Source organism: Lepus europaeus, chromosome 17, assembly GCF_033115175.1.
Source record: "Lepus europaeus isolate LE1 chromosome 17, mLepTim1.pri, whole genome shotgun sequence".
Lineage (NCBI taxonomy): Eukaryota > Metazoa > Chordata > Mammalia > Lagomorpha > Leporidae > Lepus > Lepus europaeus.
The window spans coordinates 59,892,090-59,919,647 of record NC_084843.1 but is presented as its reverse complement, the minus strand read 5'-3'; the positions used below and the strand labels follow the sequence as shown (position 1 = coordinate 59,919,647).

General features: G+C 59.5%; 1 protein-coding gene across 4 annotated transcripts in view; it reads right to left on the bottom strand.

Annotated features, from left to right (window-relative positions):
• ADAMTS14 (ADAM metallopeptidase with thrombospondin type 1 motif 14) overlaps positions 1–27,558 on the bottom strand; it is a 72,905-nt gene that overhangs the window by 17,809 nt on the left and 27,538 nt on the right. For 3 of the 4 annotated variants that reach the window (XM_062214742.1, XM_062214743.1, XM_062214744.1), the window contains exons 4-11: positions 24,210–24,400; positions 8,419–8,502; positions 7,647–7,803; positions 6,060–6,165; positions 4,416–4,559; positions 3,116–3,248; positions 2,516–2,629; positions 78–226 (exon numbers count right to left, since the gene is read on the bottom strand). In XM_062214742.1, the coding sequence (XP_062070726.1) occupies positions 78–226; positions 2,516–2,629; positions 3,116–3,248; positions 4,416–4,559; positions 6,060–6,165; positions 7,647–7,803; positions 8,419–8,502; positions 24,210–24,400 (1,078 nt within the window). The remainder of the gene's footprint in view (positions 1–77; positions 227–2,515; positions 2,630–3,115; positions 3,249–4,415; positions 4,560–6,059; positions 6,166–7,646; positions 7,804–8,418; positions 8,503–24,209; positions 24,401–27,558) is intronic. The other variant, XM_062214745.1, reaches the window with a different exon arrangement.

Sequence of the window (27,558 nt, the reverse complement as noted above, 5' to 3'; positions counted from 1 at the left end):
ACTCTCCCGTACCCTGTCTCCCCCAGGCCCTCCTCCCTGGGGCCCCTGCCCTACCCACCCCAGCCAAGCACACTCACGGGGGGTTGTCACAGCTCCGGCTGCGGGATCGCACCCCGCCCCCACATGACCGTGAACAGGACCCAAACTTGGTCCAGGAGCTCCAGCCTCCATCCTGGCCGTAAGTCTGCTCAGGAGACTTCCAGACACAGTGACCTTTGAAGCACCACTGGGGGAGTAAAGGGCATGAGGTCACCACGAGCCACTGCAGCGGAGCCCTCCATGGAGGGTGCAGAAGCGGCCACACGGTGCAGCTGGTGGGCACCACGGGAGAGCCTGGAGAACGAGACACTAAGAGCCTGAGCCTGGAATCCCACCTCTGCTGTGAGCCAAGCACCCTCAGCTGCACAGTGTGGGTGTCGGCACCTGCCCATGGCATTTCATGTGACAAGGCCGGGGACAAAGCCCTCCAGAGATGGCAGATATGATCACCAGGGAAAACAAATCTGCAGTGACCTGTTTCGTCACTCTGGGAGAGGTAAAGGCTGACAGAGAGAGAAGACACCGTCTCCCCACCCTGTCTACAGCTGACCTTGGCTTTGTATTTGTACGGCGTTTCAGGGACCATCAGCAGGCAAGCCAGCTGCACAGGAGGTCCGTCCATGCAGCGGGCATGTCCAGGTTTAAATCCCCACTCGCCATTCCCAGCCCTGTGTGTGTGGCGGGGGTGGGGGTGCTGCTCCACCTTGCTGTGCACCCATCTGTTAAAACTATGCTAAGGCCGGCGCCGCGGCTCACTAGGCTAATCCTCCGCCTTGCGGCACCGGCACACCGGGTTCTAGTCCCGGTTGGGGCACCGATCCTGTCCCGGTTGCCCCTCTTCCAGGCCAGCTCTCTGCTGTGGCCCGGGAGTGCAGTGGAGGATGGCCCAGGTCCTTGGGCCCTGCACCTCATGGGAGACCAGGATAAGCACCTGGCTCCTGCCATCGGATCAGCGCGGTGCGCAGGCCGCAGCGCGCCTACCGCGGCGGCCATTGGAGGGTGAACCAACGGCAAAGGAAGACCTTTCTCTCTGTCTCTCTCTCACTGTCCACTCTGCCTGTAAAAAAAAAAAAAAAAAAAAAAAAAAAAAACTATGCTAAGAACCAAGGCAGCAACGCCTACAGAGACCCCAGCACAGGGCCAGGCGCTGGAAGGCTCAGCTGCCAGGAGCTCCCTCGCCTCTTCCCGGAGGCCCCACGCGGGAGCCAGCAGAGCTCCCGGGTCTTCCTCCAGAGACGCACTCCATGGTTCTCAGCCCTGGGCTCACTCAGCTGCCGGGCTCAGCATCTCCAGAGGCAGTGACTTTGTGAGAAGCTATGGGAAGGCATAATTTACATGCCTAGAAATCACTCGCTTCGAGTGTACGACCCCACAGTTTCACAAATTCAGAGTTGTGCAACCATCACCACTGTCCACGGTCAGAGCGTTCTCTCTCCCCTGAGGACGCCCTGTGCCTGGCCACAGCCCTCCCCGGCCCAGGCTGGGGAGTTTGAAAGCTCCCACAAGACAGCAGCAGGTAGTCAAAACCAAGAACCACGGATCAACTGTCCTGTGAAACTGTGACAGGGAGAGCTTGGAATGATGAAAATACCTGGGAAAACCGAGGCGAAGGAAACACCTGGAGCAGGTGTAACCGGACTCTGCGAGGACAGCCCGCAGGTGTGGAGCCCACAGGGCCTGGGCAGAGCCGTGGGTCGCCCCCGTGAAGCGACAAACCCGGGGGATGCTCAGCACGGCGGATGTGGAGGGGGAGAGCCTGGCGAGGGTACAGGACCCGGGCAGGTCATGGGGCAGTGCCTTATGCTGGACTCAAGCAGACGCTGAGTCATCACCTCTCTTCCCACCCCGCGTCTTCCCAGCACTCCCGGTCACTCTGACCTGGCCCAGCATCTCCGGATGGGATCTCCCTGGGATGGGCAGGATGCTTGGCCAGGGCTCAGCAGGGCCAGAGAAGTTCAACCAAGGGCCCGAGGTCACCACACAGTGATCAAGGTCAAGGTCGGCACAGAGCAGAAGCAGCTTTCACACCCCCGCTGAGCATTCCCAGCCCCAGCCCCCAGGTCACCTGCCCAAAGGGGGCCTGACACTCACACAGGCATGAGGAGCAAACACGACAGGTAACACGTGTATGTGCGGGAGGATCAGAGACAGCATGGGGTGGGCAGCGGGAGTCAGACTCTGGAGTCTTCCCTACCTCTCTTCTCCCTGTGTCCCAACACACTTATTAACATGTTGGGGCCCCGTTCTTCTCATCTGTAAAATGGGAGCAAACCCCCTGCTGGCAGGTCTGTGAGCTCACACTGTACTCAGCCAACTGTTGAGGCCAAGGGCCGTGGTGTGCGAGAGAACCCTGGTGTTCCCGGGAGACCCCTCACACGTCAGTGGGAACACTGGGTGCCTCCCCCACTGCCTCCCACGTGGCAGGGCATGCTGGACGACCCGCGCCCCAGGAAGGCCACTCCTGCCACCCAGCTACCTTTCCTGGTGCGCAGTCGGTCCCGTCCAGCGGGGGCCCCTTCTTGGTCTTGCAGAAGTAGGGGTTGTCGGGGTGGCTGCACCACAGCTGCCTGCAGGGCTCGAAGGTCCTAAACTGCGTGGCAAGGGGACAGGGTCACCAGGCTGGACTGGAGGGGACAGGGTCACTGGCCTGACTGGAGGGGACAGGGTCACCAGGCTAGACTGGTGTCAGATCTCTCCTGGGCAGCTGGAGCTGATCTGGAAAGATGGGGACAGGGCTCTGCTCCCTGACTCTACGTCTTCAGGGGCATGGACAGCGTACAGGCACAAGAGGCAGGGATCAGCCAAGCCCTTTGGGTGGACCAGCGTCCTTCACAGAGAAGCTGCCAGTCAGCCGGCCCAGCCAGGACCCCCTTCCCACCTTTCCCAAGGCCACTGCACATACCTATCCCCCACAGACGAACCTGGCAGGCCCTGTTCACCTGGCATCCCCCATGGTGGCGGGCTCTAAGTGGTCTGCAGGTCCATCCCCAGACCCACTTGCTGGCTGGGTGGGCAGGCGTCATGTGAACGAACAGCCTGGCATGCCTGGCTGGGCAGAGGCCGGGTGGGTACTCACCGCCACGCAGGTCTGGTACCCACTGCCAAATTCGAAGCGGCACTGCTCGTCCATTGGGTAGTTAATCCCAGGCAGCTCCGGGGGCTGGGGCCAGGTGGGTTCAAAGGGGTCGTCGAGGAGGCAGTCGTAGGAGCTGCCAGCACAGACCAGGGAGGTGAGGCAGGCCAAGGGCAGGAAGCCCCAGACTCTCCCTGCCTGGGGGCTGGACATTTGAATGGGCACAGAGGGCCAGCAGGAATCTGAACCCTGTGCCCTGTACTTGGAGCTGTCTCTTCCCACCCTCGCTTCTACCGGTGAGAGCAGGTGGGTGTAGGGGCAGCCGGGACTGGGGTTAGGTACTCTGCTGATAGCTGGCTGGGGGTCTGCTCTGCCCACAATTCAGGGATACACTATGACTGAGGTTAAGAGTTGGCTTGTATGTTTGTGGCATAACAAGTAAAGCTGCCGCCTGTGATGTCGGCATTCTATGTGGGTGCTGGTTCGAGTCCTGGCTGCACCATGTCTGGTCCAGCTCCCTACTAATGGCCTGCAAAAGCAGTGGAAGACGGCCCAAGCGCATGGGCCCCTGCCACTTACATGGGAGACCTGGCTCCTAGCTTCAGCCTGGCACTGTACCAGCAGTTGCAGCCATCTGGGGAGTGAACCAGCAGATGGAAGCTCTCTTCCTCTCTGTCTCTTCCTCTCTCTGTAACTCTGACTTTCAAGATGAATAAATAAATCTTAAACAATAATAATGATAAGAGTTGACTTATGGACAGTGTGAAGCAAGGGAAGTCCACCTACCAGGCAGGACACCCGGCAGGCGCCCTGGCCAGCTGCTGCTGCACAGGGTTGGTCTGCCTCCACCTGTCCCATGCCAATCCACTCTGACCCCCATTCTTGGGTCTTGGGTTCCAGAGTCGAACACTCGTCATATAGTTATCCCCAGAGACACAGGAGCTGACCAGCCAAGCCAAGCATCAAGTGAGTGTGGCTTGAGCCGGGACTGGGGTTAAGGGATGGGAAGGGACGTGAGCACCCTCCTGCCCCTTCTCTGTGGCCCTGGGGGACAGGGACACCTCAGCCCCCACGCTGGGGCTCCTGGCCTTCAGCAAGTGTGACATTCGCCTGCAGTGCTCAGTGAATTCATTCCCAGGCCCCTCCCCAGCAGATTCTAAGTCAGCACCAGAGCGTCTGTGCTCTTACTGAGAACCTGGGCCTGCTTATGAACACCAGGCCTTCCCCCTCGGGGGCACCTGGGGGGCAGGAGAGTCAAGTGTAGCGGGGCTGCGGGTGGCGAGGGCACATGCGGGGGACCTACGGGAGGTAGCGGCTCAGCTCCAGCTTGCTGCAGCGGGACCAGTGGAAGCGGTGGAAGGAGGCCTGCACCAGCGGGGCCATGACACTGCCCAGGCTGGTCTCGTCCACGCAGTCGTTCCCCTGCCCATCATGCTCCATGCCGAGCCTGGAGGGCAGGGGGAACAGAGGGAGCCCTGAGTCACGCTCAGAAGGCTGCCCCTGGGACACAGGCAGGCGGGCCCCTGGGAGACCCTGCCCTGACAGGGAATCCAGGGTGTGCCTCCTGGGCCAGTTTCCCCACCCTTCTCCCTGCAAGGCCGTGGGGCGGAAGCAGCCCCCAGTGAGGTCAGGTTCATTCCACTCGCAAGGCTTTGTCCTGCTGTTCTCCCGGACATCTGCCCGCTCCTCAAACCCACGTTGTCACAGCTTCCAAGGCCAGCCTGAGCCTCGCTCATGCTCCAAGACCCCAGCTTTCCCTGGGCTGGCCAGAGCAGACACCTGCCCCAGCGTTAACAACACTGTGACACACACTATCTCCTAGACCAATGGGAACAAGGGGCAGGTCTTCCTCAACCCAATTCAGCCTCATGCACTGAGCCCCTCTGAAGCCTCTCAAGACCCCATGGGACTGGCACTGAGCTAGCTCTTCATGGTGGCACCTGCCATGACGGCTAGCACCTAACAGTTGTCTCCTCACCAGTAGCATCGAATGCCAAAGTCCAGCACTTCTACTTCTTAAATACTCCCACTAGACAGACTCGGGGACCCTGGGCTCAGCCGTATCTCTCCAAGGTCAGGGATCTCGGCCTTCATAGGAAGACAAATGCCTGGCTCCAGAGTACTTGGAACCATGGCTTCCTGGGCAGGAAGGGGCCCCAGAGGTTTCCCTGGTGTTGGCCTGCATGTTGCAGATGGGGAAACAGACCCCAGGAGAGGATCACAGCTGGGATAGAATCCAACAGGGCTGATGGCATCCCTTAGCCTGGCCTCTGTGGGCAGACAAGGCCGGAGGCATGGCTGTGGCCTATCACTGGACAGTGGCCCATAGGTTTCCATCTAGCACATGGCTTCTGGGGGGCTCCTCTGTCCAGTTCTGCACTGAAGCCCCACCCTGGGCCACGGTGGGTGCTCAGGAAACATGACTGAACGAATGGGCAAATGTGCTCTAAACAGAATCCAAACCCAAGGATGCCAGTCCCTGCCTGGCCCACGGCCTGAGCCCTGGTGCACCTGCTTAGGATGGGCTCGGGTCAGCCCTCCAGTGGGTGCCAAGTGCTGGAATGGGCTGGAATCAGTCTCAGAAAGGCTTTGAGGTGTGGACGGGATGGAGGGAAGCCAGGGAAGGAGACCACCCAGAGAGCAGGCCCCGCCCTATGGCAGGGACAGTGTCACTGACCCGCCCTTCTGCTCTCTGTGGCTCTGAGACTGGGAGGCAGGGTTCAGGGCAGAGCCCTAACTGTTACAGGCCTCTTGGCACCACCCCCCAACACTTCAGGGCAGGGTCTCCTGCCAGGTACTGTTCTCCCAGCTCTGCTGCTATCTCCCAGGACTCTGAGACTAAGCCTGGACCTGGACATGGCCTCCCCCTCATAGACCTCGCCAGAGCTCATAACACAGCCCATAGCACAGGGCTGCCAGTCCTGCCCACCTTCCTGGTACCACTTACACGTGGCCAGTCTCATGGGCCACCACGAAGGCAGAGGAGAAGCCATCCTCATGGTTGAGAGCACAGCTTCTCAGGGGGTGGCACATGCCGGTGACAGGTGCATACCCTGGTAGGGAGAGGGAGAGAGCGCAGAAGGAGAAGTCATGGGCAGGTGAGGTGGTTCTGGCCTGGTCAGCGCCGGGGGCCGTGGGGGAAGAAGGCTCCCTAAGCCCCACCCACAGCCCAGCAAACCCAGGGCCCAGCTGCCCCTTGCGTGAGGCTTGGTGGCCTCCTTCCTGGCTCTGGGTTTTCCCAGCCTCCCCCTAAACAAGGCAGTGAGATTTCTAGGCAGGACCCAAGGCTGTGCACTCTTGGCCTCCACGCTGCCTCCTCCAGTCCTGCAGTCAGTCAGTCATCAATCACATTGGGAGGGCTTTCTACATGTTTGGGATGGGGGGGTCAGGAGTGGCCCTGTCTTAGACACCGGGGTAGGGGGACAGAGGAGAATCAGACCCACCCCCAACGTGGCCCACAGACGCTACAGGAGATCCGACTTAGCGGACAGTTGGGTGATGAGCACAGGGGGTGTGGACCTCGAGGGCCAGAGTTCAGGGAGCAATGTAGGGTGCAGGGGTGACAGGAACGGCTTCAGCTGAGGGGGTGGAGAGGGGCCTGGAAACAACTTATGGGGCAGCAGACTGGGCTGGAGGACAGGACTCGCGGGAGGTGGGGACACAGGTGAGGTGCAGGCGAGCCACATGGGAACGGGCAGGGCAGCCAGGCTGGACCAGAGCAGCAAGGGCAGCAGCCACTGTGTACACAGCACAGCAGGGTGCAAGGCCTGGGTGCTGAGGGGCCCAGGCACAGGCTGGGAACGTTGCTGGGCTGGGGAAGACCCCTGAGGCAGAAGTGACAAAGGAGGGGACTAAACATCTGGCCTTAGCGCTACTGAAGGGGGAACTGGGCTTTTAGTCCACAGCCGGTGGAGAAGTGCCGTGAGAGGCTGCAGTGGGAAGGCGGTCTCGCGGCCTCTGTTGTCCTAGAGGTCTGGGATCTGCTCTAAGTGTGGTGCAATTACACGCAGGAGTGTGTGTGTGTGTGTGTGTGTGTGTGGACAGTGAGTCTCTTGTGTCTACAGTTACTGTCCTTTTCACACACGTTTCTGGCTGCATGTGTGCATCTGTGTGTGCAGTGTCTGGGTATATGTGCATGTCTGTACTTCCACGGCAGTGTGTGTCTGGGTGTGTACAAAAACCATACCTGGGACTTCAGCGCCCTTCGGGTAGGCAGGGCTGGCTGAGTCGTTTCCAGCATTACACCAGAAACAAGCAGGAAGAAGCCTCAAGCAGTCAGTTCTGGGGCAGTAGGTACAGGATCGGGGTGTGCCCACTCATAGCCCTCTGCAGGCTCCATGGAGACAGCAGGCACCAAGTCGGGCCCTTTGCTTGCCCTGTTCCCCACAAAACTATTCCGAAGCTTGCTTACTTGTCACTCAGATCCTGTCCTCCCCGTGTCCCTGGCAGAGACCCCATCCATCTCCAGGCCCTGCCCTGAGCCTCTGCCTCGACCCCACCGGCTGCACACACCTGGCCACGGCAAATACAGTACCTTGCATACCTGAGGGCCCAAAGTTCTGCCGGGTGAGGAAGATCATGTGGTCGTGGTGCTCAGCATGGCTGGGGTCCTGGCGCTGCTGGGAGTGAGCCCAGCGACACACCTGCTCCAGGCTACGTGCGGGGTTCCCACGCTCGATCAGGCTCAGGGACTGCGGGAGCAGCAGAGTAGCTGGGTCAGAGCCCAGGACACAGCGGGCCTCTCTCCTCCCAATACAGGTAGAAGGGAACACCGAGGCCGGGGGGCTGCAGGGTCCATCCACTCGGCGGCTGATTGCACGTCTCCCTCCCCCATGGAAAGGCGGGTATCATTGGAAACCTGATGCACGATGACCTCACACAGCAGGTGCTGCTCCGAGCGTTCCCCCATACTTTCCATTCCCTGTCTGACAGAATCTCTACTTGGAGGAAGGTCAGTTGTCACCTGCCTCCCCCCAGAGGAGAATGAGTGGCAGGTCTAAGACTGCAGAGCCCAGGCGCGAGGGCTGGACCACAGCAGGCCATGTCTCTGCAGCCGTCCATCCAGGAGCCCCAGTCTTCTCATCCATCCCTCAAGGAGAGGGGTCTCTGGCCACAAGGATGCAGGCTGTCAGCTTCTCCCTGAGGCCCTGCTCACCGCCTCCAAACACCTGTACCACTGCGGCCAGGGTCTCTTGGCCTCAGGGCCATGATCCTGGATGCTGGTCCCTCCAGGTCACCCGATGGCTGCTCCCACACTCTGGCCCCACAGCCCATCCCCTTCCAACCATGACAAGCTGGGGGCATACCTGTCGGTAGCCGACCATGACCAGGCGGACAAGGGCGATGTTCACGTGGGTCCCCAGGGACTCGTCGTGGTAAATCTCGTCCACCTACAAGGAGCCGAGAGCGCGGTGTGAGAGCCAGCTACACGCCGGGCCCTGTGCCAGGCACCCAACATACCCCCGTTTCACCTTCACCATGACCTTCTCTTAGCCCTGCTGCACAGAGGAAGAAACAGGCGGAAGAGAGACGCGAGGCCATGTAGCAAACCAGTTACAGGGCTGGGACTCAAATCCTGGGCTGCAGCTCAGTCCCAACCTCAAGTCTTTCCACAGAGCTGGAGTATGGGGCAGCCTGATCCCAGAGCCAGCAAGACAGTGGCTCATCTTTGCACATTTCTGAAGAGCACCCTCCAGAAATGTCCCCTGGCCCACCCAGGGACCCCCGCGAACGCTGCTTGCCCTAACATCCATGTGCCTTTCCACATGCCACAGGACTGGGGAGACAGCACTGGGCTTCTCTGCAGGCCAAATGGCTCAAGGGACTTGGACCAGCAGCATCTTCATCACTGGGAGCCTGTTGGAGATGCAGAGTCTCGGGCCCCACCCTAGGCCTCCTGCAGCACCAGAACCTCATTTGTGCCAGACCCCAGGTGCTTCCCAGGCACAGCCAGCATGAGGGGCACTGCTCCCTCGGGCCGGGGTCTGTGGGCAGAGCCTCACACAGCTCATGCAGATCCACTCTCCTGTGGGCCAGGAAGCCTCTGAGCAGTGGCCAAGGCCTCGTGTCCACCTTCAGGCCAGGGAGCTGCTCCCTACTGAGGATGCCTCGGTCCCCTGCACTGTCCCACCACATGCTCCAGCTTTTTAAATTCTAAATAACTTTTCCCCCCTAAGTATAAAACATTTCACTATAAAACAAAATGGAGGGGCCAGTGCTGTGGCTCAGCAGGTTAAAGCCCCAGCCTGCAGTACTGGCATCCCATATGGGCACCAGTTCGAGTCCTGGCTGCTCCACTTCCGATCCAGCTCCCTGCTAATGCACCTGCAAAAGCAGCAGAAGATGACCCAAGTGGTTGGGCCCCTGAACCCACATGGGAGACCCAGAAGAAGCTCCCAGCTCCTGGGTTGGGCCTGGCCCAGGCCTGTCTGTCACGGCCATTTGGGGAGTGAACTAGCAGATGGACGATCTCTCTGTGTGTGTCTCCTTCTCTCCCTGTAACTCTTTCAATAAATAAATAAATCTTTTTTAAAAAACTGAAAAATACAAAAAACATGAACAAAATCAGCCCTATGCTATAGGCCAGATTTAGAATACTCACAACTAACACGCTCCCTGCCAAGTGTGCACGTGTGAATCCCATCTTACAAAATTGTGATCGCATTGGAGACACTGTTCTGATTTTGTCTGTGCTATGAGGCAGGACTCAGGGTAACGGTGAAGATGTATTTTCTTTATTTGAAAGGCCGAGATACAGAGAGAGGGAGAGATGGGGGAGGGGAAGAGATCTGGTTCACTCCCCTAAATGGCCACAACAGCTAGGGCTGAGCCAACCCAAAGCCAGGAACCTGGAACTCCATCAGGGTCTCCCATTTGGGTGGCAAATACCTAGGCCATCTTCCAAGTGCTTACCAAGGCATTTCAGCAGGGAGTTGGATCATAAATGGGGCAGCCGGGATTCAAACCGGTGCCTGTATGGGATGCCAGCATCACAGGCAGCGGCTTAACCCACTGTGCCACAACTCTGTATTTAAAAGTGTGCTAACACCTGCATGTGAGGGGCTGTCACTCATGTAACCAATCCCCTAATTGAACCTTGAGACACTCAAAGAAAAGTGATTTTGCCCAAGAGGAACAATGCACCCAGCTCAGGGGGTCCATGATAGGACACAGCTGTGGGTCAGCACCCGCTGGGAGTCCTGGGTTCAAACCCCAGCTCTGCTTCTTATAAGCACAGAGTTGGGTGGCCTGGGGCACAGCAGGGAACCCCTCAGGGCCTCTGTGTCTTTTTCCGCAGAATTAGAATCATAATGGCCGGCACAGCACTGGGCACTGGGGTGTGTAAATGACTGGGAACCACGAGCGAGCCACAGAGTACAGGGGCCCAGAGGCGCTGCCAGCGGCCAGCACTGCAGAGTGGAAGCCAATCCCGGGCTCCTGGCCGCCGCCTTCCCGGGAGCTGGCACGGAGCCTCACGCGTGCGCCTGTCCAGCCACCAATTCTTTTCCACTCCTAGGCAAAGGAACCAACCTACAACCCACAAAGGGACTGCTGTCCATCAAGCAAGGAGGAGCAGTGCTTCCCAGCACACGTGTGTGCACGTTCCACGGGGTGGGGGGCCAGCAGGGGACTGGAGACCTGCTCCCGTGCCCATGTAGCCCTCTGGGCCAGCCAAGGACAGAGCCAGGCTGCGGGCAAGGAGCCTCGCGGTCAGCAGAAGCTGCAAGCACCACGGAGCCCCAGCCCCCAGCCCACTCATCTCGGGGCCCAGAACTGGCAGCTGCCCCAGTGCATGAATGCAAAAGCTTAGCAGCAGCCAGAGACAGACTTCCCGCCCAGGCTTCCCCTGCGCCCAGATGAGCGGTGAAGACTAAAGCCCAGCGTCCGCTAGGGGAAAGCAGCCCCGCCCCCTGCCACAAGGAATGACGGAATGACGGAGAGGCCAATAGGGTAGGGCTTCCTTCCTGCCCTCCTGCCTTCTCCGGCGGGAGCCAAGACAGCATGGGAGCAAAGTGCTCCAATGCACAGCGGCTGTGTCCTTCTGACCTGCACATCCCAGACTTATCCTGGGAGGGACTGACGGTGGGGGCGGGGTCCCGTCAGCCACTGAGGCTTTTCTACTGATGCATCTGCAATAGCGCCACTCTGAAGCCGCCCGACTTCCCATCCCGCCAGCGCTGCCACAAGCCTTCTTTCCACACCGGGGTGCGGTCTGTGGGGAACTCCCTGATGTGCTTCGTGAGTGGACCAAGCAGGGATCACAGGCAAGACACACTGTACACAGCCATGTCTGTGTACACACACACGGGGAGTCCGGCCGTCACCCCAGGGCAGCAGACGGGAGGAGGCTCCAGGACCTTTGTGGGGGGGAGCAAGTGCAGGGCCGCTGGGAGTCTGCAAGCATCCCAGGGCCACTGTCCTCTAGGTGTCCATCTCACAGTAACTCCAGAACAGCTGCCCCACCCAGCCAATCCATTCCTCAGCCCCCCAGTGACCCTCACCCCAACAGCTGCCACCTGCAGCTTAGACTGGGAGGGGTGGGAGGTGGCTGTGTCTGAGCAGGAGGTAGAACCAACTGTTCAATGCCAGTAGGAGGTTGGATGGGGTCCCCAGATGCCCTGCCACTCCCAGGGCGTCAGGTCACGAGAGAGGAGACGTGATGAAGGGTGCTCGGGTTCTGTACAAGGACACAAGGCTCAGGGTGCAGCAGAGGCTGAGGGTGCAGCAGGTAAGGGGCTACTTAATCAGGAAGTGAGTTCTCACTGACACCTGCTGGGGCCCCATCTCAGAATTCCCGCCTGCACAACCCTGAGAAACAACATTGCTGTTTAGAAGCAACCTTGTTTCCAGTATTTAGGAAAATGCACCAAGGCCTCAGTGCCCCATCAAGCAGGCTACTTCTTCCCAGCCAGGGCTCACACGGCTCCAGCAGTGGGGAGTGCTCAGCTTCGGGAAAGTTCTCTGGGCCCAGAGTCCCATTGGGCCTCCCCATCCACCCCCTCCAGTGGCTTCACGTCTCCCCACTGAAGTTTCGCTGAGCATACCCTCCCCCTTCCTGGGCACAGATGGTGACCAGTCTCCCAGGGCTTCTCCCTGAGCACGCTTCAGTCAGAGAGAGTCGGACAGATCGCTCACCGGGAATGCCCACTGCGTTGGTGGCAGACACTGAGTTAACACCATCAAGCAACAAGACAAGAAGCTGCCAACCTGGAATCCTGCACCCAACAAAACTTTTTATTTTTTTAAGATTTATTTATTTATCTGAAAGGTAAAATTAAAGAAACAGAGATCTTCCATCAGCTGGTTCTTTCCCCAAATAGCCACAACAGCCAGGGCTGGGCCAGGCTGAAGCCAGGAGCCAGAAGCTTCATCTGGGTCTCCTGCAGGGATTCAAGGAGCCCAACCACTTGGGGCCATCTTCTGCTGCTTTCCCAGGCCATCAGCAGGGAGCTGGATCAGAAGTGGAGCAGCTGGGACTCAAACCGGCACCCATATGGGATGCCAGTGCTGCAGGTAGCAGCTTACCCCACTGAGCCACAGTGCGGCTCCAGCAAAACTGTTTAAGAACCATGATGAAATGAAGACAGTAGCAGGGAACCATGTTGCAGCTCGGTGGGTTAAGCCACCACTTCAGACACTTGCTTCCCATACAGGACTGCTGGTCGGAGTCCCAGCTGCTTTGCCTCCAGTGCAGCTTCCGCTAAACCACCTGCAATCAGTACGTAAGCCCCTGCCACACACGTGGGAGACCAAGATGGCGCCTGGCTCCGGCCTGGCCCAGCCCAACCATCGAGACCACTTAGGGAGTGAACCAGCAGTTGGAAGAACTCTCAATATCTCTCACTCTCTCTCACTCTTTCTCTCCCTCTCTGAATTTCAAATAAGTAAATAAATGTGTTTTAAGAAGAAACAAAGACAGCATCAGAAAAACAAAAACTGATAGAATTACACAGGCCCCCATTGCAGAGTCTGCAGGAAAAGGACCCCAGAAACAAAGCTCAACAAGGTGGCCGGCGCCACAGCTCACTAGGCTAATCCTCCACCTGTGGCGCCGGTACCCCGGGTTCTAGTCCCAGTTGGGGCGCCGGTTCTGGCCTGGTTACTCCTCTTCCTGTCCAGCTCTCTGCTGTGGCCTGGGAGTGAAGTGGAGGATGGCCTGGTCCTTGGGCCCTGCACCCGGCATGGGAGACCAGGAGAAGCACCTGGCTCCTGGCCATTTGGGGGGTGAACCAACAGAAAAGGAAGACCTTTCTCTCTGTCTCTCTCTCTCACTGTCTAACTCTGCCTGTCAAAAAAAAAAAGCCCAACAAGGTGCCAGAACGAATACTGCTGAGGCTTGGATTCAGCAATGGGAGGCGGCCTGCTCTTTCTTACTAGCAAAAGGCATATTATGAATAAAGCACTTATCTTCTGCTCCCTTTCCCTGCCACTAAAAAAAAAAGTGAGGTTGGCTCCACCATTCCGGGCTCCTGGTGCAGCCCTGGCACACTCGCCTGCCCACAGCCTGCCAGGCCAGCCGCGGGGAGGTGCCAGCTCTGACTCCACTAGAGCTGCCTCATGCTTCACACGGGCCAAGGAGGTGGCTGGACGGCTGCAGCTGAAGAGGCCGCCTGGCGCACGGAGTCACGGCCAGGGGTGTGGCTCCCAGGGAGACCCTCCTGGAACACGTAGAGGCTCCCTGCCCGGCTCCAGCCTGGCTGCGCACTCAGGGCCTGGCTCTGTCAGCCCCGGCCCCCATGACTGCCTTCCAAATGCCAGCAGTGAGGTCAGGGCCTGCTCAGGGCAGATCAGGAACTGCTTCCTGTGCCTGGGCACAAGGCAGGATGGCCACAGACATGCCCACGCCCACGCCCACGCCCAGAACTGTGTGTGTCTGCTTTGCTTGCTTCCCACCTCTGAGCCATGTTCAAGGCCCCCCGCCACCCAGGACCCCCCTGGTTAGGGTCTGACATCACCGGCTGGCCTGAGAGAGCCGGAATGTGTACCAGATACACAAGCAAAGGCCAGGACTCTGACCAGGAGGAGCCGGACAGCAGAGGGAGAAGAGAAGAGAGCTCCAGGGTCGGAGGATGGGCTGAGCACCCACCACGTGCTAGGCACTGTGCTGAGACAACTTCACAACCACCTGCTAAAGAGAGCGATTTTCCACCCGAGGTTCAGAGAGGTGAAGCACTTGCCCAAGGCCACCCCGCTGGGAAGTGGGAAGGACAGGATTTGAACATAGCTCTCTAGGACTTTAAGGCCCCTTTTCTTACCACTGCAGCAGCCGCCCAGAACCCATTTCCAGGGCAGAGTGGCCAGGGTGAGCTGACCATGGCCTAGGGGAAGCGAGGAGGAAAACTCACGGCTCAGAGCAGGAAGCTGATCCTTCCCCCCGGACGCGCAGTAAGCAGGCAGGGCTGAGCCGGGGGCCTGGTGTGAAGGCAGCCCTGCCCGTGGCCTGGCTGCTCCACCAGCTGTGCTCTTCCACCCAGACCGCCTATCCTGACGCAGGAGAATGAGGCCCCCAGGCTCAGGTAGGGGCCTGGAAAGACCCCTGCCTCAAATCACGGCAGTTACTGAGTGTTTAGGTCACACTGAGATGCGAGCAGGGCGCAGGGGAGGGGAGATCAGGCAGCCAGGAAGCTGTCCGTGCCCGGAGCCAGAACGCGGGGCGGCCTGCAGAGGGCAAAGGCTGCCCAGCACAGAGGCAGGCCAGGGAGGGAGAGGACTGCCCAGGGGGGCAGCAGGCAAGGAGACGCCCCAGCGGGGAGGGGAGGGAAGACGCTGCTCCTAGCGCCGGGGCCACAGAAACTGGGCTTCTCAGCCGGCTTCACGACACCCCCTCTGTCGTCCATGTCCATGCTGCCCTGTGACTCACAGAAAGGCCTCCTTGGTCCTCAGTGTGGGAGGACGTGAGAGTCCCCTCCCAGCGAACAGCAATGCGGTCAGCCAGGGGCACTGGCCGGAAGCCTTTCTCTGATCTGCCATTGCCACACGTGGCCAGGCCCTCCCAGGTCTCCTGGTCAGCCCCAGTGGTGTGGGAGCTGGGCACCACTTTCCTGCCCAAACAGAGAGTCAGACCCAGCTCCGGCCTGGGGCTGGAGAGGGGAGCCAGGCCCCCAGGGAGCCTGTGGGAAAGTAGCAGGACCTGCCTCTCTGTGGCAGGATGTAGAGTCTAGGGCCAAGCCAGGACCCGGCTCTCTGTGACAGAGGGGGCAGGGGAGCTGGGCAGAGAATGGCCTCAGGAAACCCCAAGCTCCCTCCCTACTAGGGTGCATTCCCCACCCCACCCCACCCCACCCCAGGAGCTCCACCTCCTGCCCAGCAGCCAGGCTGGAAGCAGGGCCCTGGGGTGGGAAGCCCAACTGCGCTGGAACAGAAGTGGGCACACAACCTTCACCTAAGGGCTGGCACAGCCCAAGGTGTCGCTTGCATCACGGAACCCTCCCAGCCAACTGCCCGCACGGCAGAACTCTCCCTTTGATCGTTTTCATTACGGGCTGAGCCTCCCTAATCTGAAAACCGAAACAGCTCCAAAATCTGCAACTCTACACACTGACAGGAACCACAGGTGGGAAACTCTACACGCGACTGTCCTTCCTCGGGCCTTAGGACACAACAAGGATGCGGAGTCTCAGGCCCTCACACCAAGCCCTGGATCTGCAGCCCCGGCCCTTCTCACAACACACATGCCGCCTCTCTCCAAGTCCATGGTGCCCTCTCTGTTCTCATGTGCAGTCGCTGCTGGCCATGCGGCCGGCAGGTCGCGGCTGTCACTGCCCGTGCCAGAAGCAGCCACTTTGTCGCTCCTGGTGGCTTCACGGGGACAGATCCAGCTCTCATCACTTCAGGCAAGGAACAACTTGAGGAAGGAATGCGAGTCCCAGCCAGCCCTGGAAGGCATCAGCATCAGGGCCTGCAGGGTGGTGCCCGGGGCCTGGGCAGACACACGGAGAGAGCAGGGCCCTCGGGCAGCACCGTCTATGCTCCTGGTGACACGGGGGACACAGCACCCACTGTGTGCTCTCCAGTGACTGGGAGTGACCCAGAGGTGAGGAGGCTGCGGGAACCCCTTCTTTCTCACGCAGTCATATCTATGCATACAAGCAACTTGATAAAAGCCCAAGTCTAAAAGAGGCTAAAAGGGTGGGGTGCAGTGGCACACTGGGTTAAGCCTGTGTCGCTGGCATCCCATAGGTGATCCAGCTCCCTGGTAATGTGCCTGGGAAAGCAGTGGAAGATGGCCCAAGTACTCGGGCTCCTGGCTTCAGCCTGGCCCAGCCCAGCCATTGCAGCCGTTTGGGGAGTGAACCAGCAGATGGAGGCTTTCTCTCTCTCTCTCTCTCTCTCTCTCTCTCTCTCTCTCTCTTTCTAACTCTGCCTTTCAAATAAGTAGATCAATTTTTAAAAAAGAAATAAAAGAGGCCAAGAGTACTCTTCTAATAAATATGAAAATGCTAAGCAATGATAAGGCATTACATCAGAATGTTTTTGGTAGGACTTTTTTCTTTAAGTGCATACATTACGGGGCTCTGCCACCTGGTGGGGTCTTAGGTATGACAAGATAAGGTAAATGTGTGTACACATGCATGTGGGAATTTGCATGCCTGATCGGGTGCGGTACACACATTTCACAAGTGAGTGCCTAGACAGCAGCATGTGTAATGTATGTGGACACGTGTGCATACATGGACATCACCAATATTTTGCTGCCCAAGACCCGTGCTTTCTCTGGCCCTCAGGGGCTGACCATGCAGTCACCAGGGCTGGGCCTGTTTCCCCTCCCCAAGGGGCCACACTACCTCATGAGCCACAGTGCAGGCTCTGCCTCCAAGGTCACCCTGAGATCCTGGAGGCTGAGGCCACGCTCGGGGCAGCAGAAGGAGGGTGCTGAGCCTCAGATCTGTTTCCCAGTTGCCCTAGGTCCCTCCTCCCAAGTTCATGACCGTGGCCCTGGTGTGAGCTACAAGTGCACACTTTCCTTTTGAAGGTGTGGCTGCCTCCAGGGCAGGCCATCGGGGGCCTGGGCGGTTCTCCTGGCATCCGCTTGCTCAGCTCACCTCACCGCCAGGCTGTTTGGGCAGGGTGGCTCCAGCGGGCACAGGGACAGACCCACCCAGCCCAACAGAGTCTCTTTCACGAGGCCACAACGCTCAGCATTTATCCCCACGGCCTGTTTGAAAAACGGAGTGGTGCTTCTGTCGCGGGCCGGCCTGGCTGTGCGGAAACAGGGGCAGGGTGGGGGCCTGGAGAGACCCCCGCTGCTCGTGCTGCATGAGCTCAGCCCCTGAGCTGGCTCTGCTCCTGTGAGGGGGGCACATGCACGCCCTGCAGAGCATGGGGTCGCGAGGGGCGGGCGAGTGTCAGGCATGTACAGCAGGGCCTGGCATCCAGCACGGGCACCATCCACAGCATCTGTGGGTTTAAAACTTCTGCTTTCCTCTCTGGGAGCTGAAAAGATCACCCCAGGAACAGGTTTCCGGGAGTCTCACCTCCAGTCCGCCGAGTGAGGTGCTGGATATGAACGTGCTTTGTGCACTGTAAGGCTCCCTCCACCCGCAGGGACCTCGTCATGACCACGTCTCGCGGGCCAGGAACCGCAGCCTCCGTCCTTCTGTGATCAGTACCACTCCCTGCCCAGTGGGCTTGCTTTGAAAATATAAATACCTGTGCGTGGCACCTCCAGCTGACGCCCTCCATTCAGGCTTGCCAGTGGGCCCCTGTGCACGGAGTGACACTGATCACTCTCTGTGGGGCTGTCCTGGGCACCCGAAGCTGCTCTGTACCATCCCTGACCTCTGCCCTCCTGAGGCCAGCAGCACACTGCCCCTCCAGCTGTGACAACCAGAAAATAACCCCAGACATGGCCAAATGTCACAGCTAAGAATCACCATCTGGGGCTGGCATTGCAGCACATCAGGCTAAGCTACCACCCATGGTGCCAGGGTCCTATATCGGTGCCAGTTTGAGTCCCTGCTGCTCCACTTCTGATCCAGTTCCCTTCTAATATGCCTGGGAAAGCAGCAGCAGATGGCCCAAATGCTTGGGCCCCCGCACCCACATGGAAAATCCAGATGGGGTTTCTGGCTCCTGGCTTCTGTTGCAGCCATTTGGGGAATAAACTAGCAGATGGATAACCTCTCTCTCTGTCCCCCGAAGCTCCTGACACAGTGCCCTGCCTTTCAATTAAATAATAACTCTTTTTTTTAAATCACTACCCTTGGGGCCAGCACTGTGGTGTAGCAGGTTAAGCCGCTATCTGCAGTGCCAGCATCCCATATGGGTGCCTGTTCATGTCGCAGCTGCTCCATTTCCAATCCAGCTCCCTGCTAATGTGCCTGGGAAAGCAGTGGAAGAGGGCCCAGGTGCTTGGGCCCCTGCAACCCCATGTGAGACTCGGAAGAAGCTCCTGGCTTCGGCCTGGCCCAGTCCTGGCTGTTGCAGCCATTTGGGGACTGAACCAGCAGATGGAAGACCTCTCTCTCTCTCTCTCTCTCTCTCTCTCTCTCTCTCTCTCTCTCTCCCCCTTCTCTCTCTCTCTGTCTCTTCCTCCTCCATAATTCTGCCTTTCAAATAAATAAATCTTTTAAAAAATCGCTGCCTTCACATTTTTGCTTTTAGTAAGAGTAGTGGAAGGTTCTGGGGGACAGAGGAGAAAAAGACCAAGAGGAGCTGTGATCTTGGGGCAGCAGGCGGACAGGCTGCCTCGCAGCGTCTCTCAAGAGGAAGAGGGCAGGCAGCACCGCCCGCTCATCGGGGAAGCCGTCTGTGTGGTGTGGTGCCCTCGGCAGACCTTGTGATGGCTCTCAGATGCATCCGGTGCCGACGGCCCCACCCTCCCATGCACCCCCAAACCTCCCGGGCCGAGAAGGGGTGCTGAGCTAGTCCCTCTGCACAGGTCTTGGGATGGGCAGGTTGGAGCTGGGAGGACACGACTGTTGGCACAGGTGGCCACCAGCGTTGCCCCAGCTGCCAGGCGGGAGAGCATGGGGACCGGAGGGGACCAGGTCGGCTGCCAAGAGGGGTCCCCAAGAAAACACAGAGCGGAAGCTTCTGGCTGCAGATGGCTCAAGGGCCTCTTTATGTTCTCCCTTCCTCTGTTCCAGCTCTAGGCCCTAATAGGACCCCAGTATCTCCATGTCCACGGGGGTCCTCATCCCCAGGCAAGGAGAGGGCCCCAGTTGGCAGAGCCAGGCTCAGCAGCAAGGTGCCCAGGAAGAAGCCCCGGGAGCCTGACTCCACCTGAGCCCATCTCAGAGAGAGGCTCTCCCGGGCAGGGGCTGTGCTCCTCCCAGCTCCCTCCCCCCAGCCCAGGGTCTGCAGCCTCCTGCCTGCCCAGCCTGCCTGGTCCCAGGCTCTGCCACTGCAGCAGGGGAGGAGAAACTAGATCAGAATCCTTCAGATCCAGGTTCAAATGCTGGCCCTCATGCTGAGGGGCAGGGCCGACCTGAGCCGGTCACTCGGCCCCTGGGAGCTGCAGAGGCTGAGGGATGTGGCCATCCAAAGTTGCGCGGTAAAGATTGTGTAAGCTCAGTTCTGCGGCTGGCCTGAGACCACACTGTGATGACAAGCAGTGGTGGACAGTCGCTCCCTCCGGGGCCTCTCCACTGGGCCCATGGCAGCCCCAGCCAGCCCCTATCTCCATCCTCTCCTCCCCCAACGCAGCTGGGATGCACCATCAGGAGCTGCTCCCCAGGCCTCTTCTCCCAACAGCACACGCTGCTGCCTCGCGCACCTTCCTGCCACAGCTAAAGTCCCAGGAGCTCACAGCAAAGCCTCTGCCACCCGTACCCTCCTTCCTGCCTCCACAGCCCTGCTGCCGTCACCACGCTCAGCCTGCACGCGCCCCTGCCCAGCCCTCCTCTCCTCAAGGCTGGCTCAGCTCTGCCTGCCTCGAGAAAGCCTTTCTCTCCTTCTAAGCTCTTTCTGCTCCACCCCCCACGGTTCCCTCTTCAATCCAGGGCACCAAGGTTGGTTTTGCAGCCAGATCAAAGCTTCTTACAACAGAGTCTGCCGTGACGCTCGGTACATAACAGGTGCTCACTAGGTACTGAAAAGAACGATCCCCCTTAAGGTGTAAGGGACTCATGGGTTCCCTAGTCCTGGGATTTGAAGAAGCCTCAAGGAAAGCAACCCGGTAGAGATGGGTAAACTGAGGCACAGAGAAACACAAATCCATCCAGGGAGGGATGGTGGGGGGCGGGGGGGGCTTGCACATGTCTGCAGCTGCAGGAGTATCCATAGCTTGTCCCTGGGTGGATGGGAAAGAAGACGGGAGGCAACACAACACAGTGCCCCGACACCCTCAGAGCCAGAGCTGGGGCCTCATCTCATCATTCTCGGGGGTTCAGCAGCGGCCTCCAGCCCCTCCTCCCTGGGTTAGCACAGCGGAGCCATCTGTCCTGGGAACCAGATATCTTCCCGCTGATCCCGCCCTGGCCCCGAGAAACGAGAGGGCCTCCGTTTTCACTGGCTCTGGGAACCCCCATGGGGGTCCATGCTCCAAGCATCGCAGGGAAATAAAAGCACCCACATGATAGGCAGGAAGCTGCCGTCCCTCGGGGAGGGAGAGGGTGTCCGAGGCCCAGCAGCTCACCTGCAAGGGCAGGGCCTGCAGTTTTGTAAGGCAGCCGCTCCGGAAGCCGAGCCCCTCTCTCCCCTAAACTACAGGACAAGGCAGCCAGGAGCCGAAGCCAGCCCCGCACAGCCTCCCACAGCCTCTCTTCCTCCCCCTCCTGCTGGAGGCTGTGAAGAGAGCAAAGGAGAACACAGAGCAGCCCCCCGGGGAAGGCCCTTGGGCAGGGTTTTCCCTGGAAACTCCTGGTTCCAGCCCACACTGGCCAGATGGAAGCCCAGCAGTCACCACCAGCCTCCGCAGCCCGGCTCTGTGCAAGTGCATTGAGGACACACAGACATCTCACGGGGCCCCTGGGAGACTTAAGCAAATGAAGCCCAGTTTATGGAGTCTGGCTCTCATGCTCCTCCAGTGATGCCCCTGGCCATTGTCCTGGGCACCCAGCAGTGGGCGCTCCGAGGGCAGTGGCTGCCTTTTCTGCTCCTCTGTGTCCCGTGCGTGGTGGCCCTTCCTTCTGTGTGCCTGCCCCCCTTACCTGCCTGCTGCGAACAGCCTCGCCTCACCTCACCCCACACACCAGGCAGACCCAGGCCAACCGGGATGTCACACCAGTGACCCCAGGGGAGCCCCCTCTTCCGCAGGAGGGAAGAAAGGGTCCCGATATTCTCTGGGTCCTAAGAGAGGGAAGTGTGAGGACCTGGGGTGCCCGTTTCCCACCAAGCACAGGCCAGCAGGGCCTGGGGGGAGGGGGCGTCCTGATGGGCCTGAGGCTGTCCTGTCCTGCAGCTCTTGAGCTCTCCCAGAATCTCCTGACACCTTGGCCACTAAGAGTCATCCAAAAAGCTGAGCAAGAGGATTTGTTCAGCAGGGGTAGCCCTGGGTTCCTCTGAAAGACCGGAGCAGCACGCAAGCTCTGTGGTCTTTCTCGGCTACTCATCCTCGACCACTCCCCACCCTGGATGCCGTCTCACACCCGGGCTCCCAGCCAGAACGCAGAAAAGGGAGCAGCAGGTGGCAAGGGAGGGGGAATACAGTCCTTGCCCCCCTCCACCCCCTGGCTCTGCTCAGGGCTGATCTAGGATCGGCACAATCCCCTGGGCATCCTCTCCCTTCCCCTTTCTGGCCCCTGCTCCTGCTCCCTACTTGCTGGCCCCAGGGGCCCACCCTGGCTCTGGCTAACGGGATTCCTCCTCAGCTGTGTGGTCTGGGGCTGGGCCTGCGAGTTACAGAATCTGGGTGGGTGGTCAAGCGTTCCAGGGGTGGGGGGTGTGCTCCACTCCAGCATTCTCTCCTCCCCCATCAGCTCCAGGAGGCAGCAACACACACCAGGCTAACGGGCCAGGACAGCAAGAACCCACACAAGGAGGCCCCGGGCCAGACTTCCCAGGGAGCCTGTGGCGCTGAGCCTCGCTCCCGCCTGTGGCAGGTGCTGGCAGTGTGGGTAGGAATCTGCCCTCCGCTCCTTTCCAAGGGCTCTGTCACAGACGCCCTCTCTCCCACACTTGCCCACCACCCGCAGGCTTTGGATGCCGCACCGTGCACCGTAGGGGCCGCAGCCCATCCGAGAAGTCACCATCAAAGACTCAAGCACACAATGCTTTACCCAGGGACACCAAGCCAGCTGATGATGGAGTGACACCCTGATGACACCAGCAGGGACGGAGTGCTCACCCTGCCAGCACCGTGCTGACTTCACACTTATCTAACCTTCATGACAAACCAAATGGCAGCAGCTCCTCCCAGGGGTTAAACTTTGCAGCAGAGACAAGCCGGGGTGTCCATCCACCTCAGAATCGTTTCCCAGGGGCCATATCCCTCCCTACATTTGGAAAACTGTCTCTTTCCCTGACATGGTGATTGGCCAAAGGACAGTCATGTGACCACATCAGACCAATCAGAGTCTTGCCCCAGGAATTTTGTCTGGGAACTGGTGGGAAGGCTTCTGCCTCTGACCGCAGAGCTATGAGGATAGGAGTTGGCCTCGTGTTGCTGGTGGTCAGGCTCTGCCTTGCAGAGAACTTGGTCAGATTAAGGGTGTTTTTTTCCTCTCTCTCTCTCTGCCTTTCAAATTAAAAAAGGAAATTTTAGAAGCAGGAAGAAGAGACTTTTCTAAAGAGCCCTGAACAACGCAGGTCCCACAGGTCCCCTTGCCAAGCTCACGCAGCTCCCTCCCGGCAGCCACAGCACCTGAGGTGCAGGCCCAGCCATGTGAGCCGGCATCAGATCAGCTGATCCCAGCAGTGCCCAGAAGTGCATCACCACCAACTGCTTTGGAGTCCCTGAGCTTCAAGAGGGCGCCCTGCTCTGTACCTGGCCCTCTGGTAACGCCCCCCAGAGCCCCATGTGCCGCTCTACCGGGGCGGCAGGGGAAACCCGGGGGGACCAGTAACGTGCCCAAGGTCATGAAGGCAGGAGGGGGCAGAGTCTCCTCAAGGCTCGCACGCTGCCCCCTAGACGGAGGGTAAGCTGGCTCTGTGGCTGCCCGGGCCCCAGGAAGTCATCCTGTGGCTGGTACAGAATGCAGCTAACCAACTTCTTCATCCTCTCCAAACAGGCCCGAGGTACCCAGCTGTGTCGGTGTGGGACCCAAGCCCCTGGCCTCGGAGACGGGTGCCACTCAAGCTCTATGGAGGCTCCAGCTTCCCTCTGGCTTCTTTCTCTCGCATCCCAGGTGAAGGTTCATGATGAGCCATTAACCTAGCCACCGGCACAGACTCGAGCTGACGGGCACCTGCCCTGCTGCCGCGTGTGGATGTGGCATTACCCAGCACCCCTGCGTGCTGCGTGGGGGTCTGACCCCAACGCATCAGCTGCCTTCTCCTGGGGGCCTGCTCACCCTGCCAGCGTCTGGCTTGGGCCTGTGCTGGTCCCACCACCGCCCCAGTCCACCAGATCGGTCCCATCCTGCCCAGAGCCACCTGCCCAGACAAAGGGGGAGGGTCCTGCATCCATGGCTTTCTCGCCTCTTCCCTGCCTGACCTCCCCTCTGCCGCTTCACTGTGGGGCCTTCCCTGCAGGCCAGATGTGGCACACAGCTGTGTTTTCACAGGGTTCCTTTGATTCCAACACTTAAAAAATTCAGACTTTTCATAGGACTTAAAATCTTGAACCCTTTTTTGAGAAACTTCATTTCTGACTTTTCTTGGGAAACTGGCCTTTCCATGTCTCTGCAGGCAGTCACCAGCAACACCAGCATGTTGGGCCAGGCAAGGGCTCTCTGCTTCACCCCAGTCTCAAATCTGCGCCTGGCCCTATTCCCCTTGCCTGTCTGGTCTCTGGGAACAGCCAAGGCCTAGGCCAGGGCTCTGGGAACCCCTGCAGAGACTGCCACCTCGCCGGCCTGGGACTGGGCATCCACCTCCAGGTGGCAAGTCTCAGGAAGATACCCTGCATGGGCTGTGTCCCCGATGGCCAGTGGCCAGCTCAGCACAGGCACGCACACACACGTCACCGCAGGGCTCAGCCGGCCAAGGCCTCCCTGCCAAACACCAGGCCTGAGAGTCCACCCGGCCCACCCAGCCCTGGCCACAGGGCACTCACGATGTTCATGAGGGTGAGGACGTAGTTCTGCACGTGCTCCCTGCCGTGGAAGCGCACCACCGAGTCGTCCACCGCCAGCAGCACCTCGATGCTGTAGCTGCCGGGCCTGGCGTGCCGCCGCTTCCGCTCCACCTCACCCAGCCGCTCTCCCACCAGGCCCAGCAGGTTGGGAAGGTCACCCAGGCCGAAAGCTGGAACAGAACAGGAAGAGGGCGAGGAGAGACCCATGTGAGAGGCTGCCACTGCGCCACAACCCGCCACGCACACCACCTCCCCTGCCTCTGGGAGCCACACCAGACCAGCACAGGGGCTCCACGCTATTCCTGGCACGAGGCCACGGCTGAGCCTTAGATGCAATGAGTAGTGGAGGAGTGAGGAGCAGCTCAGAGCAGGGACCTGGGTCCCAGGGCCCACTCACTCCGTCTCCCTGTGTGTCCCGGCCTCTATCTCCTCGCCTGTACAATGGGCACCCCTAATCTCTTCCCTGCCCCCCAGCCCCGCAAGGATGCATCAGAATCAAAGGTGGCAGTGGTAGAGGCATCCTCATAAAGGAACAAAAGCATAAGGGGCTGGCACCCACGCAAGGCGTCTTGGGGGCTCACAGAGAGGGCCCCACCCTCTCAGATCCTCCCAGGCACTGCCCACTGCCCAGCCTTCACCATCTCAGCTTCACCCACTGCGGAAAAGTGATACATTTCCTTATTGCGCTAGCACGTACTGACTGGCATTGCATAATCCAGGTGCTGTCAAACATTTTTCATTAAATGCCCAGGTAGTGACATGGTTCTGAGTCACCCGGTCTGTGTCGCGAATCTTAATAGTGCTGTTGGAATACAAAAGCAACCACGGACATAAACTCATGTGTTGACAGCGTGTGTGTCTGCGCTCCAATAGGATGGCGTTTGCAAATTCAGGCGGCAGGCTGCTTGTGGCCCGAGGGCCAAGGTTTTCCCGTCTCCTGATCCAATCTAATCCTGACGGTAACTCTGCCCACCATACAGGTGAGCAGACTGAGGCAGCACACCCGGGTCTGTCTGAATTAAAAGCCCATGCTTTGTGGGGGGCTTTTGGGACATCACTGAGGATGCCCACGTCTCCCATCAGCATGCCTGAGTTAGAGCCCTGGCTCCACCCCCAAGTCCAGCTCCCTGCTGATGCGCGCCCTGGGAAGCAGCAGGGGATGGCTCAACTCGTTGGGTCCCTGCCACCCATATGGGAGACCCACATGGAGCTCCTCAATCCTGGATGTGGCCTGGTTCAGCCCCAAAAGTTGTGGGCATTTGGGGAGTGAACAGAAAATGGGAGATCTCATCTCATTTCTCCTCCCGCCTCCATCTGGCATGTGTGTGTATGTGTGTGTGTATGCACATGTACTGAATTTCAAATAATAAAACAATACACCATGGTGTGAGACATCGCCAAACGCAAGACCGCGTATAAAGGTAGCACCTTAAACTACTGTCAGTCATTTCCACCTTAAACTGTTGTCAGTCATTTCCAGCACAGCCCCACTGAAGACTGGCAGTGGAGTGAGGGTACTCAGGAAGCAGGGAGCAGGGGTCCCTCGAGAAGGCTGCAGAGCCTTTCCCACCATTCACCCTTGTGCCGCTGACTCCTAAGAGTGGCCACTGATCCACTGTTAGCCAGGACGCCCCGGACAGAGGCGTCAGGGCCGAGGACATGAAGCCACTGCCACCACCCCACCAGCCTGAATCAGGAGTGAATCCACCCCTAGGAGATGGATGGGCCATGGGTGATACAGGGAGCCCCACCCCAGAGCCCGCCAACTACACAGCAATGTCCAGGGCGCTCCTGGGACCAACTAGACAAGACGTCCACACCAGGCCCCACTCCAGCTGGGGGAGGCGGGTGGGGAACACCTAAGCTGGAGCTGACTGGGGAGCAGGAGGCGCCCTGCTCCAGCATGGGGGTACAGAGGGAAGCCCCTGGCAGCTCCCGTGCGGGTGCAAACACAGGCAGAAGCCTGTCTGCTGGGGTTCTAGACACACCGGGGGGGAAGGAACAGGAGCCTCTGCAGAGACCCCAGCTCTGCGTCCAGGCTGCTCATCCACATGGTACTGGGGCAGTCTGAGGACAGAGCGACAGGCAGCCACAGGGCTTGGCGGCCGTTTCTTTTCATTTCCTCTTTGGCTGGTGGTGTGTGGCGCGAAGGAAAAAGTACCGGACTCCAGGGCTGGAAGAATGAACGCGTGGCCACCGGCCTGGGAGGACGTGTGAAGGGCGGCTGGCCCCTGGGAGACCACAGCCTGGCGGGTTTGGCTCCCACTCAGCCCTGAGGCCAGCACCTCTCTGTGCAACAGCATGTGTGTCCTGGCATCAACACCCAAGGGTGAGCACAGCCCACTGGTTCCTGGGAGAAAGTAGGAAGGGCCCTCCAGAGGGGCTGAGCGGCGCCTGGAGGTTTACGTGCTGCAGGTGCAGTGCTGAACCTGTCTTCACAGACCCCCTGCCGAGTGGAGCCCAGGGCAGGAGGGCAGGAAGTCCCCCACAGCCACAGCTGGGTTGGAAAACTGGTCTGATGGAGCCCCTGACCCTTCTAGAAGGCCAGGCACCCCACACCAGGGAGAGGGGCCACAGGAGCGACACAGAGGCAACGCGGTGTCTTGTGCCTTCCAGCCCATGTGGAGGAAAGGGACAGAGCCCAGAGCATCCCAGCGTCTGAGGGCCCACGGCAGGGGACACCTGCACAGGGCCAGCAGGTGCCCAGGCTGAGGGAGAGTCCTCAGTAGCCTCCTGCTGGCTGCTGGGCAGGCTCCGAGGCTCTCCTGATGTGCCGGGAAACAGGCCCCAGGGCTGGGCGAACGTGCTCAGCTCGAGGGTGCAAGTTAAGCGGAGACAGGCACGGCCCGAGAGGTGCCACTGCAGGCCCACAGACAACAGAGCACAGGGTACAGCACCAGGCCCGGCCCTGGCCCCGCTCACTGGCCCATGGGAGTTGCCTCCACATTGTTCCCCTGGGCCTGAACTCAGCTACCAGCCACTGACCAGGGGCCAGGAGAGGCTGCTGGCTCCCAGGTCATGGCCACGGAGCTGGACTCTCCCAAGGTTATGCTCAAAAAAGGCGACGTAGGCCTTTTGATTCCGAACTAGCCTCAGATGCACAGAGCCCCCCGGGAGACTCTGCTGCTCTTCCCAGCAGTGGCAGAGGGAACAGTGCCCCCGCCCCCAGCACAGCCTGAGATCCTCAGCCCCAGGGCCTGCAGACGCCTCCATCGGTCTCCAATGAGGGGCACTGGAAAGAAGCTGCGGCTTCAAAGTCGCATTGGGGCAGGGACAGCTGGTTTCCAAGCATCCCGTCACACTAGGCCCACCCCAAAGAGCCCTGGCG